This window comes from Anolis carolinensis, chromosome 2 (assembly GCF_035594765.1).
Source record: "Anolis carolinensis isolate JA03-04 chromosome 2, rAnoCar3.1.pri, whole genome shotgun sequence".
NCBI classification, from domain to species: Eukaryota; Metazoa; Chordata; class Lepidosauria; order Squamata; family Dactyloidae; genus Anolis; species Anolis carolinensis.
The window spans coordinates 272,161,102-272,182,304 of record NC_085842.1 but is presented as its reverse complement, the minus strand read 5'-3'; the positions used below and the strand labels follow the sequence as shown (position 1 = coordinate 272,182,304).

General features: G+C 41.9%; 1 protein-coding gene across 6 annotated transcripts in view; it reads left to right on the top strand.

Moving 5' to 3' along the window:
* The window catches only part of LOC134296685 (uncharacterized), a 209,397-nt gene that overhangs the window by 121,968 nt on the left and 66,226 nt on the right, over positions 1–21,203 (top strand). For 3 of the 6 annotated variants that reach the window (XM_062972212.1, XM_062972214.1, XM_062972213.1), the window contains one exon: positions 10,664–16,247. The exons of 2 other annotated variants lie outside the window; for them this stretch is intronic. In XM_062972212.1, the coding sequence (XP_062828282.1) occupies positions 12,133–13,101 (969 nt within the window). In that variant the 5' untranslated portion in view covers positions 10,664–12,132 and the 3' untranslated portion in view covers positions 13,102–16,247. Of the gene's footprint in view, positions 1–10,663; positions 16,248–21,203 lie in introns of those variants that run through there. One more of the 6 variants, XR_010003505.1, reaches the window with a different exon arrangement.

Sequence of the window (21,203 nt, the reverse complement as noted above, 5' to 3'; positions counted from 1 at the left end):
TCCAGTGGAAAGGTAATGGCGCTCCATGCAGTCATGCTGGTCACATGACCTTGGAGGCATCTACGAACAATGCTGACTCTTTGGCTTAGAAATGGAGATGAGCACCAACCCCCAGAGTCAGACATCACTAGACTTAATGACAGGGAAAAACCTTTACCTTTACAAGCATATGAAGACCATTCCCCTTTTTTCTGTTGGAAGAACATTTGTTTTGCTGTTTTTGATTGAGAAAAAGCCCCCTTTCCCCAGCAAACTACAAGTTACTTCTGGTTGATTTCTTGACTTTGAAAAAGCCTTCCCAAGACATAAAACAAACCAATAAAACCAATATGGAGTAGCTAAATAAATAAAGATGTGGTGGGTACACATGTTGAATCCAACCCTTAAAGGTTTAACGAAGAATGCAGCCAGCTGTCAGAATCAGGTAATAGCCTTTCCCTTTCACAGTTTTAAACTACATATACATATTACACATCATATCTGTTTCCAGGAGGGAATCATGCAATTTTGTTTTTTATAAGGAAAATATGTATCACACCCTTGAAAACACTTTTGATGTACTTCGAAATGCTCAGACTGTCAGTGAGAAACTTGTAATTCATTTTGCATCTGTTCGAACAAAATGTAGAGTGGAAAAATGGATGTGTGAAACTTACCACCTAAAAACATGTGGGCTGAAATTCATTATCACAGTAATGAATTTGTATTCTAGATGGACACATGTTTTGTGAGTGTTCACCAGTATACAAAATACATAAATGTAATAAAAGTCTGAGTGTGTGTGTGTGTGTGTGTGTGGGGGGGTGTTCTTCTGTTAATCAATTGGGGCATACCATGTCAGGGATTCTATGCAATCATAATACTCTTTTCTTTTTGCAGAAGTGACTCTTTTATTTCCAGTAAAGGAACTAGATATCCAATAACACAGCTGTAGTCTGGGAGTGATGAGGATGGGGAGAACCCAATGGATTGGACTAGGGTACGAGAGATAAGGGATATATGTGCAGAGCCAACCTCTAGTGAAACGTTTGTGGGGTTTTCAGGACATGAGGATTGGCAAAGGGGAGATACATCGGAATCATGGGGAAGCCTAAGTCTTGACAAGAGATGGAGGAACTGGAGGGATGGAAACAGGGGTTCATGTGTGAAGACAAGGACAGCTGTAAGAGATGATGATGGGGTGGAGGCTAGCTCATCATCGAATAATGATGGTGAATCTTTGCAGAAGGCAAAGTATCGGTTACGTATCGTGTGTATTTGTCGCTGCCTGTTCTCGTGTTGGGTTTTGGGTTCGGGCTCTGAAGCCTGGAGTTCGTGTTACCTGAGAATCTTCGACTTGGACTGACTTCTCGTGAGTGTGGCTTTCTCCCTCCCTGGATTGTGGACTGACTTGACGATGACTTTGTTTGACGGACTTGGAAACGAAGTATCCTTTGGCTTTCTTTAGTGACGACTCTTGGACTATGGCTGGCTTTGGCAACTCCTTCTTGCAGTTAACTCTTTGAGGGCAGCGCTGTCTGTTGGAACTCTTGTGTACAGTGCTGCTTGTTTGCTGGTTACTTTGACTGCTTTTTAATCCGGGTTTTCCTTCTGTTTAACCCAGATTATTTTCCGTTTGCCTTTTGGAGCCCAATTTGGATAAATTCTTTGAGTTTTGGCCAGAGACACTGAAGTTAAGTGTCTCTGAGCTTTGATTTGTTTTTTGCAATAAACCTTTTGTTGGACTAAATAGTGTGTGTGGCTCTTTAAGGCCTTTGTGTCTCAACACTTCTACTCAAACAACAAATCATGCAGAGTAGGAACACTTTTCTTTCTCCTTTTTTGCAGCAGTATGCAAAGTATATACAAACTGTAACAACTTTACATCTTCTTCTTCCCCACTACTCACAGCAGTAATTCTCCAACACACTTGCCAAACCACCATCTATCCATCATCAAACTTCCTCATTTATAACTACAGCCTATACACTACTCCCATTGCATTAACCACCACACCCTAATTACAGTGGTTTAACTCTTTTACAGGTGATTAGGCTATTAACTCTGCCATCACTTAAAAAATTTCCAGGTAATTTCCAAATCCTGATAAGACAACCAACATTTGCACCACCCTCCCATGATCAATCTCTGTTGTTAGGAGGAACAGTTAAAGGGATCCTATTTCTGACTGTTAAACTGGAAATTATTTATAGAAGGAAGGGTAGAATTCTCAGTCTGTTGTCCTTCAATAAATGGGAGAACACAAGGAATGATGTTTGGTAACACAGAATGTGGAAGAGGTCAGACTAGAAGATACTGCTTCCTTAAGTATACTAAGTAGATAATCTAGAATCCTGGCTATAATTTTAGTGAATAAAATATTTTTTAAAAATTCTTTAGCATTCTGCATGAATAACAAAAATTCCTTTGGGATTCCTTTTTGTTGGGAGGGGGTTAAATTTTTGTAGTCCTCAGTTGAAGCTACATTGATCACACAATCTGTGCTAGAGGTAAAAGCTAGGATGTTTCCAAAGGAAAGTGACCAAAATGGTAAAAGAAGTGGCAATCATGCCCTATAAGGAACAACTTCGGGAGCTGGGTATGTTTATCCTGGTGAAGAGAAGATTGAGGGGTGACTGACAGCCATGTTGAAATATTTGAAAGATTGTCACATTGAATAGTAGTAAACTGCTTTTCTGTTGCTCCAGAGACTAGCACACAAAGCAATGGATTCAAACTACAGGATAAGAAATTACACCACAACATAAGGAGGAGTTTCCTGATGATAAAAACTGTCTGACAATGAAGAATACTGCCTTGGACTGTGGAGGGGGTTTTCAAGCAGAAGCTAGTTAGCCATCTGTTAGAAGTTTTTTTGGATATATTTTCCTGCATGGCAGGGGATTGGACTAGATGACTCTTGTGGTTTCTTCCAACTTTGTTTCTACGATTATGTGATTCTAAAATACATTAGAATTTCTATCCACTGTATTGATATGAAAGACAGCTGCAGTGGCTTATCAACATCAAGCTAAAATAATATGTTAAAATTAACTATCATCAAGATTCCAGTCCAAATTTAATTTGTTAAACTATACACACATTTCAATTAATGTAGAACATCTGTTAGTATTAGAGAAAACATGCCCTTTATAACCTACCCCACAAGATGTCTGCTATACGGGATTTCAGAATCTTCCTTCAGAATACCACATTCAAGAATATTTATTTGGTAACATGTGCTGTAATACAGAAATTGCCATATAGTACCAACATCTACATGGAAGAAGAAAAACAAGCATCGAAGGGTGAAATTAGGACTTTATTTACTTGGCCAGAATCTCATAAATCCTGTATTAGTAAATATTGCATGTGTAGGAGCGAGACACACTATATTCAGTAACTACAGACCAGACAAAATATTTCTTACTGAAAATAATTAGGCTGCAACTTTATTTGGTTACAGCTGTAGATAAGGGTGGCCCACACATGGATCTGAATTCAGGCATTGATCAACACATTGTTGATTGATGAACTTGTAGCTCCATGTTGAAGAACCTTTAGAAGGGAATGCAAGTGTGGATTTCCAGTGATCTCACAGCCACCAGGAGGTTTATAATGTTTGCACCCTGGCTCCTTGCCAAATACGCTGAGTTTCCTAAGAGATCCACATACTACCAATGCCTGGGAAACAGTGGCTAATTACCCATTCTTGGATACATGACTCATGCCAACTATACCACAAAACTGTAAGAATTAGTTAACACATACATAACATAATCTATAGGGAATATAGGATGGAGCATGGAGCAAACTGCCTGGTAACTCTATCTGACTCTGTTTAAATACATGACCATCTGATTGGAGTGAAATCCTTCAATCTGGATCCTTCACTCAGGTGGCCAAACCAACCATCTCATGAATACAAATTATGATTTGAATTCACTGGCTAATGTTTCCTGAGATTACTGCCATAACTTTTCCTAGGCTCCAGAGGGCTCTGGGAAGAAAACAACACCCTTCATCAAAATGGCACCCGCCTTGTCTGTGCATCCAGCCCGACCCAAAATGCTGACTGGCCAGTATGCCAGGCAAGTTTGTGGAAATGTTTATTTTATTGTATGCTTTGCATTATATGCACCCACAAAATCAAAGACAAACTTGCTACTACTGTACCTTTATTATTAACATTGGAATATTCATTCTGGGTGACATATATGTAAGAAAATTAGGGACAATGTGAATAAATTGGCTAGCGTTATAAATTGTCCAATCAGTCAGAAGAAATAGACGGACATTTTCCTAATAATTATTTATTTTATATTATTTACTACATTTAATAATAATAATAATAACAACAACAATAACAATAATTTTATTTATACCCCGCCTCCATCTCCCCCGAAGGGGACTCGGGGCGGCTCACAGATAATATTAGATAAAAACAGTGAAAATAAACAGTACATCAGTAAACAAAAACATACACAAAATTATAAAAAATTTAAACATTAACCTATGAAAATAAAAACACAATAAACATGGAATTAAAAAGAGCAGAGTTTATTTGAGTTGAGTACTAGACTAGCTAAAGTGCACTTTGTTATAAATTGTAAACTCAAGATAACAGATAAAGTGCTACAAATTCATTGGAGGTTGATTTGGGATGGGAAAGACCCTAAGTAATATCAAGTTAATCAGGAGAAAGGAGCCCCCAGATGGCGTAGTGGACTAAGTGACTTGAAGGTTGGGTTGCTGACCTGAAAGCTGCCAGGTTCGAATCCCACCTGGGGAGAGTGTGGATGAGCTCCCTCTTTCAGCTCCAGCTCCATGCGGGGACATGAGAGAAGCCTCCCACAAGGATGGTAAAAACATCAAAACATCCGGGCGTCCCCTGGGCAACGTCCTTGCAGACGGCCAATTCTCTCACTCCATAAGCAACTCCGGTTGCTCCTGACACGAAAAAAAAAAATCAGGAGAAGTGTGACCGATGCAGGAAAGGTCAAGGAACATAATTATGGGGGTGGGAGGTCTTTAACCGAAAGCCAGATTTTCAGGCTCTTCCTAAACGCCGTCAGGGTGGGGGCTTTCCTGATCTTCCTGGGGAGTGAATTCCAGAGCCTGGGGGCTACTACGGAGAAGGCCCTCTCTCTTGTCCCCACCAGCCGTGCTTGTGACAGTGGTGGGAGCAAGAGGAGGGCCTCCCCGACGAACAAAGAGATCATGCAGGTTCATAGGGGGAGAGATGATCACAAAGGTAGGTGGGTCCCAAACCGTTTAGGGCTTTGTAGGTGATAACCTGCACCTTGAATTGGGACCAGAAAGTAAACGGCAGCCAGTGGAGCTCCTTAAACAGAGGCGTTGAACGCGCGCTGTAATTCGCTCCAGTTAGAAGCCTGGCTGCCGACCAGGAGACTAAAATCTATTGAGTTCTGATTCCTAATAGGGTCACCCAAGGCTGAATGGTCAAAGTAGACACATTAGAGCAAGGGTCATCTACATCAGGGCTTCTTAAATATTTTCCACTTACGAGCCCTTTCTGGCTGAGAAACTTTTACGTGACTCTGGGTATCTAAGTATATAAAATAGGTATAAAATCAAAATGATAATAAATTAGCATTTGTGAGGGTGCTAAACAAATCAATTTCCCTTTTTTATGAAACACAGTTGAATAATTACAGTCCATTGTAAACACTGCACATGGTTGCTAGCAGAATCATGTAAAAGTCTAAAAGAGCCATTACGAGGAGTTCAGAACCTTTTACTGTTGCCAAATTTTTCACAACCTTAATACTGAGCAAAGCGGAGCCACATTTGGGGTCAGGACCCACAGGGATCTACACTGTAGAATTAATGCAGCTTGCCAGAATTTTAATTGTCAATGCTATGGAATCCTGGAATTTGTAGTTTGGTGAGGTATTCACACTGTTTGGCCAAAGTCTCTTAGTCTTCCATAGCATTGAGCCATGGGAGTTAAAGAAATATTAAACTGCATTAATTCTGCACTGTAACTATGATGCATAGCTTCCATCCTAAATGCATTCATCCTGTCCAGAAAGTAGTGACTATATCAACAGAACAGAGCTGATGGTTCAAAAGGAGGCTGCTAGGCAGCAACAGCAGTGACCCTGGTGTAGGATCTGTTACAGATAACAATAGTGGCATTTTATCTAATTTTGTGCAGAATTAATACTGTTCAGAAAATTGTACTGGCATAGCATTTCTGATTTTTTTTTTCTTGGAAAATCCTATGATATGGCAAGGCAAAATGAAGCAGAAGATAATGTTGAAAGCTGAGACCTCCAAGTTTGAAGGCATTCAGCTAGTAACAGAAAATGTTGGAATGTAAGACCTCCTAGTCTGATGATATTCATCTAGCTATTGGGGAAGATCAAATGTCATATACAAGTAGGTACTGTATCTAATGACAAAATGGACCTCAAGCTGATATACTCAGATATTAAAGGGAAGTCCAAGGCTAAGTAACTGATAAAATATGAACATGGAAATTGAGAAACAGGGAACCTAAAAATAAAACAAGCAATTCAGCATATCAAATCTTAATTACTTCCTACTACCTACTCAAGCTTAGAATAGGAAATATAAACCAAAAACTTTACATTTGTCCCTGCAATATAAGGATCCCATGCCCCCAAATCTATCTTTTCTTAGTGAGGGATCCTTCCAAAGTAGATTGGTTCTGCAAAGGAAATAGTTTGGATGGATGCTGCAATAGCAGAAGCCAGATTGCAGTATTGGATGCCATCCACCCAACTGGAAGGATAGCAGCTCCCCTGTTCCAAGTGAAGGTGTTTCAAATACTGATAGGCCTCTTTGGCTTGAGGAGTAGAAAAGTGTGTTCTGTCCTAATGTGTGGCATTGATGAATGGGAGACCAATACTGGGAAACTGCAACCTGGATTTTCAGTTTCTTAGATATATTTGTACTAGATAGTTGTTTTCTCTTAGATTACATCTTTCAGCTATCCAATCATGCTGTTTATTCTCAGGATGCTTGAGATCTAAGTATTTATGTATAAGGTGATCAACATGTTATCAAAAATAGCAATTAATGTAGTCTTTGCTTTAAACTTGTCATTTTACCAAATGATTTCCTTTGAAATGCACAATAAACATTACATGTATTGTGAGTGACAATCTGTTGCACTAAAAATTCTGTATGGTGGCAAAAATAGCTTATGAATACAGAATCCTTTTTTAAACTCAAGACTACAAATAGCAAGAATAATAAAAGCTGGGGAGGTATGTCAGATGAGAGAGTAAGATGATGGGAGAAAGAAAGAAATGAATTTGAGCAATAAAAAATTGGAATCCTTGAACTGGGTGGATATGGTATTGAGCACACAGTGAAGCTGTTAATTGTTCCTCCAGCAAACCTATCAAAAGGCTGCTCTAGGTGCCCTTGGGTGTGAGAGTTTCTTCGGTTGGGTGAAATAAAATGAGCAACTTAACACCTGGGGAATACTCAACTGAAACTCTGTGCATCGGGTAAGACATTCAAATCATAGCCATGCTGCTCATATGTGCATGGTATTTTATTTACGCGAATGAATGAAAAGTGCAAGCTTTCATCAAGCAGGAAAAATGAGCTCAGATTCTTTACATTTGGTCAGCTTCCTTGCAAGCATGTGCACAATGTATGTACGGAGAGTTTTAAAGAAGAGCAAAATACACAAGTAATTTCTCATTTGCAAGTCCCATTGGTTTTGTGAAAGCTATATTTTATGATTTATCCAGGAAAAATGTTGCAAAAAAAGATATGGAAATGTATGTCAATATACAAATACCATATATCTGAAATATCAGATGCCTCAACAAACTACTCTACTGCATGAATTGCTATAGCAATAGTGCTTTCTTGCAGTCACTGGGGCATATAATGGAACCATTTCTTTTACATTTCTGCTGACTACCAACAATTCATTTCTCTAAAGTGTAGACCGACAATCTTGGCTATGAAGTTTTAAAAATATTCTAATGTTTACATTTAATCTTATTGTTTGATTTGGGAACCACACACACCAACACATTGTATTAGTTACTCATCATCTGAATAGAAAATGCTGGGAATTAGAGTCCATTTTTTCCCAAATGGAGAATGCCTATCCATTATTAGGTATCCACTATTGAAAGACTCAGGGTAGCTTGAGTCCCCTTTCAGCAGTTGAAACCTATTGGGTGACACTGGACAAGCCATATTCTGTCACCCTCAGATGAAGGCCTTCAATAATTCACAGATAAAAAGTGAGTCAAGTGCCCAAACTACATTAGAGTGTAGTCCAAATGTCAAAAGTTATTAATGGGGAGCTCACAGGCTAGTTACGACTGCAGCAGTTTACTTTTGTCATAGGCTCCTGGGAAGGATAAGATTCCAACTTCTCGTCACCTCCGTCTTATACAATACAGAAATCATAGGACTGAATTGATTTGTGGAGCTTGTTTCTAAAAGGTACCAAATCCATCTGAACAGATTTTACAGGACTCAAAAACTGTTGAAAATAGACATTTATTTGCTATAAAATGCCATTTTTCAAGCCATGTATCAAAGTGATTTGATATATTTTGATACTTTTGATTTGTATATAATATTCTACCCTTAGACAATAATGTGCTGCCATCTATAACTCATATTTCCTTTTTTTGGTTGAATTTGGTCCCTTTTGAAAACAAGCTCTAGTTTCTTTTTCTGAAACTGTTGCAAAAAAGAACTACTGTATTTCTTTTTTTAAAAAAATCTATAACTTTGTCTAATTGCCTCCATATTATGAATTTTAATTCAAAAGTGTGTCTATATATCATAGGAATCTGCATTCCAATCTCTGTTATAAGATAGCAGGTGTGCCATAATGAGCATCAATCTAGTTCTTAATATTTTGTTATGGGTAACTGCCAATTCCAAAGAGCCAGACTGTTTCCAATGATCAGCTTCAAATCATAACTGAGGGCAGAGTTTTGTCTCCAAGAGTATAATGGTAGGAAGGATTTGTAACTTTATGTAGTTCAAACATCGGCTTTTATTGTGTTTCGAAACTTCCCCCCACTGCGCAGCTGGGGGAGGGAAGGGGATTTGCCCCCTCCCAATGAAGGAGAGACTTCTGGAAGGGGGGCGGGGCTTCTAGGAAGCTGCCCGCCTCTTAGATCACTCACTTTTGGAGCTTCGACGTGAGAGGATCCAAGAGTGGGAGCTCCTGTCCCTTGGTGCCGAGGTCCAGGAGGAGAATGTCGAGGGAGATTTATCCCCTTTTTTCATCTGTTTATACTACTGCTTTGAGGTCTGTATAGGAAGGGAGAGAGGCTGAGGCAGGGGAGCCAGGGTTGGCCTTGGCTGCTGCTTGGCTTCTCCCTCGACGTCATTGTGCCTGGTAATGTTAAGAATTTGTTTGGAAATTAATTTGCTTCCCCAGTTCTAAGGGGTTTTGGGCGGAGGAGGGTGCGTGCGGGGCCCGCGCGCCTCTTCTCCGTTCCTCCCTTCTTCCTTTGCATGGTCCTGAGCCTTATTAGTGTGAAGGTGTAGGCGGGGGCTTTACTTTTGGGAGATATGGGGATGATGTACCTTTTTTCCATGTTTAAGTTGGCTTTATTTATTGTGTAATTTTATTTGGATGGTATGAATGATGAATTGGTTGTTTGGGTCGCTTTTTGATTTGACGTTTGGGAATGGAAGCTATGTGGTAGGGTCGCCATTTTTATTACCAGTCTTATGTAGAGGTGTTGCTGGGCAGATTGGCTGTGTTTGTGGCGCGAATTCCCTGTTGCTGGGCAGATCGCCATCGCCGTTAGTGTTGGTTCTTTGAATTTCGCGCTCTTTTTGCTTATAGTTTGCCGCGGTTTTTCTTTGGGCAGCCATGTTGGTTGCCAGGTTGGGTGAGGGCTAGTCAGCCATTTTACTTGTGGGCATGGGCAAGTGTTTGCGGCGGCCATATTTGTTAAGGGAATTAGGCTGGAAAGGACGGGCGGCCATTTTTGTAGCTGGCATATTAAATAGAACAATGGTGGCCATTTTGTTGATCGGTCGGCCATCTTTGTTAAGGGAATGGCAGCCATTTTAGGTGCTTCATGGCAGCCATTTTACGGAACGTTTTTTAAGGGATTCTACTGGCGGTGGCCATTTTTAATTTGGGCATACTCACATTGCATTGGTTTAATGCTATAACAATTGATGGTATTGACTGATTGGTTTTTAAAATACAAATGGATTATTAGTAATTGATTAGATGGTTCAAGTTAATTCATTGATAATGTATGGAGATTAATTAATTCATATGTATTTATGGTGGCTGATTAATTAATGTATTGATATTGGGGTTAATTGATTAATATATTTAATTAATTTTCATGGGGTAATTTATTTAATATGCTATTGAGGACAATAAATTAATGAGATTCTCTATATAAATTGGGGTATTAACTTATTGAATTAATTTTAATATCATGTATATATAGTAGGTGCATATCAGTGTGTGGTATTGTATGCTTTAATTAAATGGACGCTTGGTTGCTTTTGATTTAAGAAATGTTAGTCGCTTCGGGTCCCTTGGCTTGGATAGGGTAGGGAGTTGGCTCATTCTAGTTTCTGCCACCCCCTCCCCCCCCCCCACTTATTTGCTACTGAACTTTCTTCCTCAATATTAACTTTTCGTGGTCTTACTGAACTTCTTATTTTGCAGTATGCCACCGAAGAAGAATGTTGGGGGGCCTAAGGGCAAGGGTCCTGCGTAGAAGATTCCTGCAAAGCACCCGCCTCCACCAAGTGGTCCTTCAACCGAGGATGAAGACTCTGCACAGTTGTTGGGAGTGTTGGTCGCCCGGATCGAGGCACTGGAAAGAGAGAAAGCAGCGGCTGCTGCTGCGGAGGCGCAGAAGGCTGGTGGGGGCAGTAACACCGGGTTAATTAGGTCCTTATTTTCCCGTATTTCTGCCTTAGAAGGGGAAAGGAGTGCTGCAGTGCCTGTCGCTGATGCGAGCCTGGTTACATCTACGCCGGTGACCGCTGAAGCTGTTCCATCTACTTCGGCGGCAGCAGCTGAGATGAGAAGTGCCGTATCCGCTTTAGGTAAAGGGGACACACACACCTTCCCTTGGGGAGTGGCAGACTCTCAAGATCTTATCACAACCCAAGCACGTGACGAGCCTGTTCCATCAACCAGCGGCACGCAATTAGCTATCGTGGCTCCGGTGGTTGAGACACCAAGCGTGGTGGTAGCCTCTTTGGATTCAACACCTACTATTGAGAATTCTTTGTGTTTTTGGGGCACGGCTGATTGGCCTTTGCCGGCCTCCGATAGCCTTAGTGCTACAGCTTTAGGCTCGCATTTGGCTCAAAAGACAATTGATAAAATTTTAAGGAATGAATACATCAACATTTTTACCCTGTATTTCAGGGAACTTGATAAGAAAGAAAAAGATGATTTAGATGATGAAAGAAAGGAAATTATGAAAAAACGCAAAGTGGACCAGAATTGGGGCAATTGGTTCTCTTGCTTTTTAATTTACGGAGGGGTTCTAGTGAAGGCTTACCCTTCCAGAGCCCATTCTCTTTTTCAGTACATGAACATTATCAATTCGGCTTATGTAAATTTTACAGGTAGCGCTTGGCTCTTGTATGACAAGCGCTTTAGGCTTCGTGCGGCTCACTCTCCAACTTTGCGCTGGGATTTGATTGACCATCAGCTGTGGTTGGAGGTTCTAACTCCGGCACGTCCCGTTGCGGGCGAGAAGGCCGACAGTGGGCACACAATTCAAAATTCTCGAGCTGGGCAGTCCTTTCGTCAGCATCCATATTCCCAGTATCAGCAACCACAGCAATCTCAACAACGCTTGCTATGCTGGGAATATTCTTCGCAGGGAGTTTGTTCCCGAAGAGGTTGCAAGTTCCAGCACGTTTGTGCCATCTGTTCAGGGCAACATTCTTCCAAATTTTGCAGTAAGGGAAAATTTTGCAGTAAAGGGTAAGGGTGGGGGAAAGAGTAACCACGATCCCAGGAGAGGTTTCGGCTCAGGTGGGTTTTCCAAAGGGGCCCAGCCCAATCAATCTAGTTCAGTTAGATTTGTGGTTATCCAGTTATCCCAATTTAGGTGCAGCTAGTTATCTGCGTGCTGGGTTTTTTTTTTTTTTGAGGGTTTTAGGATTCCTGCAATGGGACATAGAGCTCCTTTCAGGGCACCGAATCTGAAATCCGTTATTGGCATGGAGGACGTTGTCCTTGCTAAAATCAATAAGGAAGTTGCAGAGGGTAGGGTTCTTGGCCCATTTAGGTCTCCTCCCACTCCTAGGTTAAGGGTTTCACCATTAGGGATTGTTCCAAAGAAGGCACCGGGGGAGTTTCGACTCATTCACCACCTTTCCTATCCCAGGGGAAGGTCAGTGAATGACGCGATTCCTGATGATTTTTGTACAGTCCACTATACTTCTTTTGATTCGGCGGTTAGGAAAGTTAGATCTAGGGGGCCGGCGGCAGAATTGGCAAAGTGTGACATCAAGTCTGCTTTCCGGCTACTGCCTGTACATCCGCTGGACTTCGAGCTGTTGGGTTTTCAGTTCAACGGGTTGTACTATATGGACAGGGCTCTTCCCATGGGCTGTTCAGTTTCCTGTGCTGCTTTTGAGTCCTTTAGCACCTTTTTGGAGTGGGCCCTTAAATCAAAATCGGGTTTATCGGGGGTTGTGCACTACCTGGATGATTTTTTATTTATAGGGATGTCTGGTTCTGGAGAATGCGAATTTCTTCTGCATTCTTTTCAGGAACTGGCCGATCAGTTAGGGGTTCCCTTAGCCCCCGATAAAACAGAGGGCCCGGCTACTAAATTGACCTTTTTGGGGATTGAGCTTGATACAGTGCAGCAAGCCTCCAGTTTACCTAGGGAGAAAGTTTTTAATCTAGTAGATAGGATTCGAGCTTTTGTTACCCGTAACAAGGCCACATTGCGGGAGTTTCAGGAGCTTATTGGGCATTTAAATTTTGCATGCAGAGTCATAGCTCCTGGGCGTCCTTTTTTGCGCAGACTCTGCGATGCTATTTCTGGGGTTAGACTTCCGCACTATCATGTGCGGATTACACGTGGGATCAAAGCTGATTTGGACATTTGGTTACAATTTTTAAATTAATATAATGGGATTTCCTTTTGGAGACAGGATCTTTTGTTGAAGGATGCTCTTCAGATAGCTTCTGATGCTTCTGGAGCCATCGGCTTTGGTGTATTTTTTAATGGGCATTGGTGTGCCGAGCTTTGGCCCAGGGAGTGGCACACCAAGGGTATAACGTCCGATTTAACATTTTTGGAGTTTTTTCCAATTTTGGTGGCTGTCACGCTGTGGGCTGATCAAATGACAAATTCCACCGTTCATTTTTGGTGTGATAACCAGGCTACGGTGCAGGTTATCAATTCTTTAACATCTAAGTCAGTCAGACTGATGGAGGCTTTGAGGTTTTTTACACTCCACTGTCTAAAGTATAATATACTGTTTAAAGCTTTTCATATTGCAGGGACAGATAATTCTCTCGCTGATGCTCTGTCCCGTATGCAGATGGATCGCTTCAGGCAGCTTGCCCCCAGCGCAGATTTGCACCCCCAGAACATGCCGGTCCATCTTTGGAAAATTGGGAACAGTCCATAGTCCGGGGAATGAAGTTGGCTTTGGCCACGACTTCCAGAAAATCTTACGTCAGAGCGGTGCAGGAGTTTCATGAGTTTAAAAAGTTGTATGCCATAAGTTCTGTTTCACCGATTCCATATGAGCACGTCGCACAGTTTGGTGTTTTTCTGGAAAGGAAGGGGTTGGCCCCTCAAACTATTCGTGCGAAATTATCTGCCCTGGCTTATTGGTTTAAGGCTCAGGGCTTTCCAGATGTTACAGCCGATTTTAGGCTTCGCAAATGGCTGGAAGGTTTGTCGCGGGAGCAGGTTAGGCCACGTGACTGCCGTCAGCCATTGACACCTGAAATTCTCAAAGGCTTAAAGCAAATTTGGCCCAAAATTTGTGAATCTCATTACGAAGCTTTGCTATTGCAGGCAGCGGCTCTCACCGCTTTCTTTGGGGCTCTTCGTATTAGTGAGCTGGTCGCCTCTTCAAAGGCTGATCAATCTAGAAGGGCCTTGCAATTTTCGGACCTGCGGCTCCAGCAGGACAAATTGGAATTGTTTATCAGGACTTCTAAAACGGATCAAAAAGGGAAGGGTTCCATTATCAAATTGGGATGCTGTAGTGATTTGGAATTATGCCCAGTTGCAGCTTTGTCATCTTTTGTGTCCTGCAGAGGAACGTCAGCTGGTTTTCTTTTTTGTCATCAGGATGGAGCACCGTTGACAAAATACCAGTTCTGGGCCTTGACTTCTAAGGCCTTAGGAATGTTGGGTATCAAAGATCAGAAATTTGGTACTCATTCCTTTAGAATTGGGGCTGCTTCCACTGCTGCTGTTATGGGCTACTCTATAGACAAAATTAAGATGTTGGGAAGATGGAAATCTGGTGCCTACCGTGCGTATGTGCGTCATATATCGGATTAGTTATATGGCTTTTTGTTTTTCAGAACCCACCCTGTTGGCAAGTAGACGACGCGTCCTGATTTGCGGGCACAGTTATGTGCACTGGGCAGAGCGACAGGCGCGCAGAGGTCCCTACGGCCAGCATCTCGGCCTCGCTTCCTTGGCTTTTGTTGAATGGAGGGGAAGAAGAGGTCTGCGGTGGGAGGGTTTGCTCCCTTTGTTGTTTGGGTCAGGGGTCCGTTTTCCACCTGACCTTATTGTTATGCATTTGGGAGGCAATGATTTGGGGCTGCTTAAAGGCAGGGCCCTTTTTCTCCAGGTTTTAAATGACATGCACAAGATCCAGGAGGTGTGGCCTCATACCGGATTGGCATGGTCAGCAATTATTCCTAGGCCACGTTGGCCCTATGGGGACGGTAAAAAATTGGACAAAGCAAGGAAACGGGTCAATAGGGCCCTGCGGAAGGTTTTGGAAAATGGCATGGGTTACTATATCCCTCATGACACCATTAGATTCAATGATTCGACGATGTATCGGACTGATGGGATCCATCTGTCCGAACTGGGCAACCAAATTTTCTTAGCGGATCTGCAGAAAGGAATTAGGGAAATTCTTTCGAATTTGGTGGGGGTCAGGAGCTAAATAGACATTTGCTCCTGAACTGTGGCGGAATGCTTAGGGGAATCTCTTATTTTGGTGTGCACCACAAGGCACCTCTGTTTTGGTGTTGGCCAGAGGCGTGAATCCTCGCTTAGGGTTTTTACAGCCCCGGCGAGGGTGAACGATTATGGCCTTGGAATGGGAGACTTTGACCTCATTTGTTTCGGAGGCAAAACTCTCCAACACATTCCCCTTTAGGTCATCCAGGTTTAGATAGACTGGGGACCTGGTGTTTCGCCCTAAATTCAGTCTTAATGGATGGTTGGGTATGACCACTAATATCGGCTTATGCCTTACCAAATTCTTAGATGGCTAAGGATTTTTGGCCCTAGTTCCAAATTAAAGTTAAATAGGTAACTATCAATAAAGTTGCCCAGTTTTAAACCCAAGCTTACTTGTCTTGTCTCGTTATTTCGGAGGGTTGGAGGGCAAGAAACTTCCCCCCACTGCGCAGCTGGGGGAGGGAAGGGGATTTGCCCCCTCCCAACGAAGGAGAGACTTCTGGAAGGGGGGCGGGGCTTCTAGGAAGCTGCCCGCCTCTTAGATCACTCACTTTTGGAGCTTCGACCCACCCGCCCGCCGCTAACAGTATAGCAGTAGTGTGGTCGCTTAGATGGGCCGGGTAGGAATTTTTTCCCTCCCATGTTCTGGGAGGGTTTTTCGCCTACCTTATACTGTGTGGAGTGGTAAATTGGGAGGTGTGGTCATTTAATTAGGTGGTCAGCGGAATGCTTAGGGGAATCTCTTATTTTGGTGTGCACCACAAGGCACCTCTGTTTTGGTGTTGGCCAGAGGCGTGAATCCTCGCTTAGGGTTTTTACAGCCCCGGCGAGGGTGAACGATTATGGCCTTGGAATGGGAGACTTTGACCTCATTTGTTTCGGAGGCAAAACTCTCCAACACATTCCCCTTTAGGTCATCCAGGTTTAGATAGACTGGGGACCTGGTGTTTCGCCCTAAATTCAGTCTTAATGGATGGTCGGGTATGACCACTAATATCGGCTTATGCCTTACCAAATTCTTAGATGGCTAAGGATTTTTGGCCCTAGTTCCAAATTAAAGTTAAATAGGTAACTATCAATAAAGTTGCCCAGTTTTAAACCCAAGCTTACTTGTCTTGTCTCGTTATTTCGGAGGGTTGGAGGGCAAATGTTATTGCCTTTTGCTCTGTTGTGAGTATTGAGGTAATTATTAAATAAGGGACAGAAGAGTCCCCTCCCTTTAACCAAAAACTGGGAATTTTTGGCATGAAGCTACTTTGGTTTCTAGATGCGCTTTCATGTAATGTACTTGGTTATTTGGAACTGAGATTTTCTTCAAAAATTGTTATATCAGTAGTGAAAACCCCACCTCTGACCAACTAAAAGCCATCATGACAACTAATTGCTTTTTACAATAACTTTTCAGGCTGTGAGTGAAATTAATGAAATCAAAGATGATTTTCAAATGCAGTCAGGTTGAATGGGAGAAGCTGTACATATGATAAATGTGATATGAAAGGCCAATAGCAAGGGAACATTATGAACTTTAAACTTTGCAGGCTCTGGCACAGCTTGGGGCGGTATGATTTGACTCCAAGAAAGGTATGGCTTCCCTTGAGTCAGCAATTCTGGTTTAGAAAATATTGCACAACCAACTTCTACATGTTCCATCTATAAAGGCAAACAATGTGTATATTCTTGAGGCCAAGTTAGTGAAGCTGTTGACCCAGAGATGTACATTCTCTTGCAAATCCATATTGGGAGATAGGAAGGATGAAAAAGATCTAGTGTGTCTTGAGATGATCCTGGCATTAGAACAACCAAACTAAATTGTAATGGTATAATAGCTGCTCCAAAGGTGGCCACATATATCATTTTGGCAGAAAATTAATTGTACATGACAAAATTATTCACTTTGGGCAGAAAGAAAACCAGTATTTGGGATCTGGGCATGATACCTGGGATTACACTCCAATAAATGGTCAAAGGTGAACCAAACAGAGATTATTCCCTCTTGTGGGATGGGACTATGTGGAAAAAGTAACATGGCTAACCATGAACAGCAGAGATCACTCTGAGGTCCCTTTAAAGAGAATGAAGAATTTTGGGTGCATTATGTAGAGATGTAGGGCTTGGCTTACTGGGAGCTGAAAGCCCCTTGTCCATAACCTGTCTCACCCATTGTTGTGTGCTCAATGGCTGGACTCAAGGGCTGAGATTTATTCAAACAAACACAAAATTAGCCAAGATCATATTTACTTATAAAGAAAACAAAAGCCTTGAGTCTTTCAAGGTCTGACCAACAAAACAGAATTGCAGCACACAGTTGGAGTAACAATGAACACAAGTCACGGTCAAAAGTCCAATTTATGCAGACAAGCCGAGTATTACTTAGCCAGTTCAGGAGCAAGAATAAACAAATGCCAAAGTTAGAGTCCAATAGTCAGATGCCAGGAGTTCCCTTATCAGAGCTCTTAAAATAATGTTGAAGAATTCAAAAGCACAAATCGAAGTTAGAATTCCAAAATCAAACCAGATAGTCAGGGGTCAAATTGAATTCCAAGTCAAGGAAGTTAGTCCAGAATTCAGAGTCAAGGATTAGGGATACAACAGGGTCTAGAACAGGGTTACAGGAACATGGTCAGAGTCCAGAATTCTAACCCAGGGGCAGCAGAGCTAAGATCCAGGACAAGAGTACCAAAATAGCTACTCAAGAACTATTTCTTCCAAACCCCTTTTTATCAGATCTCAGCTGCTGCTCATTTCAGCAAGCCTTCACAGATACTCCTAGAAGCCTGTAATGCTTTCCTTAAGGGGAAGAGGAGACTAACCCCTTCCAACTTTACTGCAACATTAAAAAGAGTCCTCCTCTGCAGAAGACCTGCTCCCCAGCAGCAACCAAGCTGGCCAGGAAATCCATATCAAGTTCTAAGAGTTGCCCCTCTTCTACACTGCCATATAAAATCCAGATTGTCTGCTTTGAACAGGATTATATGGTAGTGTAGACTCATATGGCAGTGTAGACTCAGTTCAAAGCAGATAATCTGGATTATACTGCAGTGTAGAAGGGGCCTTAATGGAAGGGAACAGTGACCCAAGAAGTATTCCTTCAACACCTGAAGAAGTGTGTCAAGAGTCAGATGCCAATTAACGAACAAAACAGAGTTTATTCAGGAGATAAGCCAAAAAGTAAACATAAACACAGAAGATATCTTGAAACACTTCACTATCAGTGTCTCAAGAGCAGTTTGAACAAAAATATAACTCAAAAGTATGTCTTAACAAGCCAAGCTATTTCTCCACGCAGGCATTCAAATAAAACTAAAAAGACGCTTCAGTTCAGCTTAGAAAACAAATTGAGTTGACTACTAAAAAATAGGCAATATAAACAAGAACTTGAAACCTTCCAAAAGCTGCAATGAGTAGCTTAAATCCGGAACTCCAAGCAGGAAAAACAAAGCTAAACAAACTTAGTGCAAAAGGCACTTTTTGGGTCCAAGCCCTTTCTGTAACAGCCAGCCGGCTCTGTGGATTTAAAGGGACAGTTCCGAAAAGAAAACACCAAACTGGTCTGAAAACAAACAAACTAGAAATGCAGTAAACTGCTTCCACGGTGCAGATAAAGCCAAGAGCTCCAAGAGGAGGGTGAAGAGACGTCGTCAGGAGGATCCAAGGTCAGGTCAGGAGACAGCAGCGGAGTCCCGAGGGCAAGCCAAGAGTCAAAAGCCGAGACTAGTCATCAATCAAAGGGTGAAGACAGAAGCAAGGTCAAATTCCAATCCAGGGTCCGAAGAGGGTGCAGTCATCAAAACCAGGTCCACAAAAAGGCACAAAGAGCCAAGCAACGATGGTAACAGCAGCTAGAAATAGTAATCAGAGTGCAGTCCAGGGAAACCCACACAGTTCCAGCCCTCTGTTGCAGAGCAATCCCAGATAACTTACATCAGAAACACAGTCCCAGTCCAGTCTTCATGAATGCACAGAAATCCCAATGGTGCTTCAGCAACACCTTGCCACACGCAAAGTGAAGTGGCCAAACATACCCATTTTATTCCCCTTCCTCTTGGGTGTCCAAACACTCACACCCAAACACCAGGTGTCCCAGATCTTACTCAGAGTCCGAACTCCACACAGCTAGGGCTCGTGGATCAGGAGTGCCTAATAATTTGTTGGAGTCCCAGTCATCCTGCCCATACTTAGCCCCATGAACACTTAAAGAACCATCCTCCCTTCTCCAAGCATCCCAAGTGGGATCTGCTCCTGAAGACACCCCAGGTTCAGTAGTATCCATAGGCCCCAAATCCCCAGACATCTCTGGTGGCTGTGTCCATTCAGTGCCCACTTCCCCAGCCACCACCTGTTCCCCAGCATCCATTTCTTCCCCAAACTCCCCATCTGAATCTTCCTCAGAAGATCCCCCATATAGCTCTCTAAGTCGCTTCCTGCGCAACTCCTCCAAGGAGCCCTCATCCCGAGGGTTTTTCCTTCCTCTTCTAATCCCCTCACCATCAACCATAATCCCCGAAGGTGCAGTCACAACAAAGTGTGATCAGTAAGCAGAAGATAGTTGTAACACTACAGGTTTGGCCTGCCCTCATTATTTGAGAAAAAGCTGCTGGATAACATCTGCAACAGTGATATTTCACACACTGTCAGGCAAGTTGCAGATGTTATGTTCACTATAAAGTAAATCTGTGGCCATATTTAGCATGTCTCAGCTAGATTAGGTAAAGCTTTTCTCCTGACATTAAGTCTAGTTGTATCCGACTCTGGGGGTTGGTGCTCATCTCCATTTCTAAGCTGAAGAACCGGCGTTGACCATAGACACCTCCAAGGTCATGTGGCCAGCATGACTGCATGGAGCGCCATTACCTTCCCACCATAGCGGTACCTATTGATCTCACATTTGCATGTTTTCGAACTGGTAGGTTGGCAGAAGCTGGGGCTAACAGTGGGAACTCACCCTGCTTTCCGGATTCGAACCTCCGACCTTTTGGTCAGCAATTTCAGCAGCTCAGCAGTTTAACCCACTGTGCCACTGGGGGCACAGCTAGATTAGTGGATCACAAAACATGCACAATGTATTGTTAATGAAAATCATGTATATATAAATAATAATTTCCTATCTCTGCAAAACTTCAGGAGAAAAATACACGGTCCCTGATTATTGCTTTATTTAAATTATTTTTGTTAACTATACAAACTTAGTTTGCTATTTTCTCCACTGGTATTTCGAGAGATGTAAGATTAGATAACATCATATTTCATATGTTAATTTTATCCTTCTTGTTTGGTGATTTGTTTTAATCATTTTCTTTTGCAAAAGGTAGGCTGAGAATCCCAGGAAGTATTATCCTTCTGTGGTTCCATAATGCAATGAACAATATTTGCAACACAATATTTTACATAAAGCCATGGCTGTTATTGCCAGTCTGCTAGAGTGCCTTCGTGTAACTGAATCAAATATAGTTTAATTAAATTAAAGTAAATTAAATTACTCATTAGCAGTAATAACTTTAAGCTTCAGGATGCATTTGAATTGGGCAGAAGATTTGAATACCTAGCTTAACAGCTCTAGTGTGGTACAAAATTAATTAGCATTATACATATCTTAGCTCTTTTCAAGACGTGCACAGATGGGATAACAAAGCTAAAAAGATAAGGCGCTCTGGAAACCTCTTTTAATTTACTAATTAAAGAAGATATTTGCTATTGTGAGCCATTGAAGTAAAACAAGATTAGTCATTGAAGGGGGGAAAAGGGGTTCCATCTTGCAGGAGTATTTAGGACTGAATCCTTAATTATTTGACAATGTTATTTTACTAGAGGTCAACTTATTTTCATTGTACTGAAATTAGAAGCGAAGAATGCATTATTTCTAATCTCAATGAGAGCCATCACCCAGAAAGAATTAATTGACAATGACAGAAAAAACGGTAATAAAGATAGAGACAGAAAATGAATGTTACAGTTTCATACTTTATGATCTGACTTGTTTCATCAGATCTACATGTGCTTCCTGTTGTATCACATTGGCTTCCCACATTTCCTTTTCCTATTCACATGTTTCAAATGTGTTGA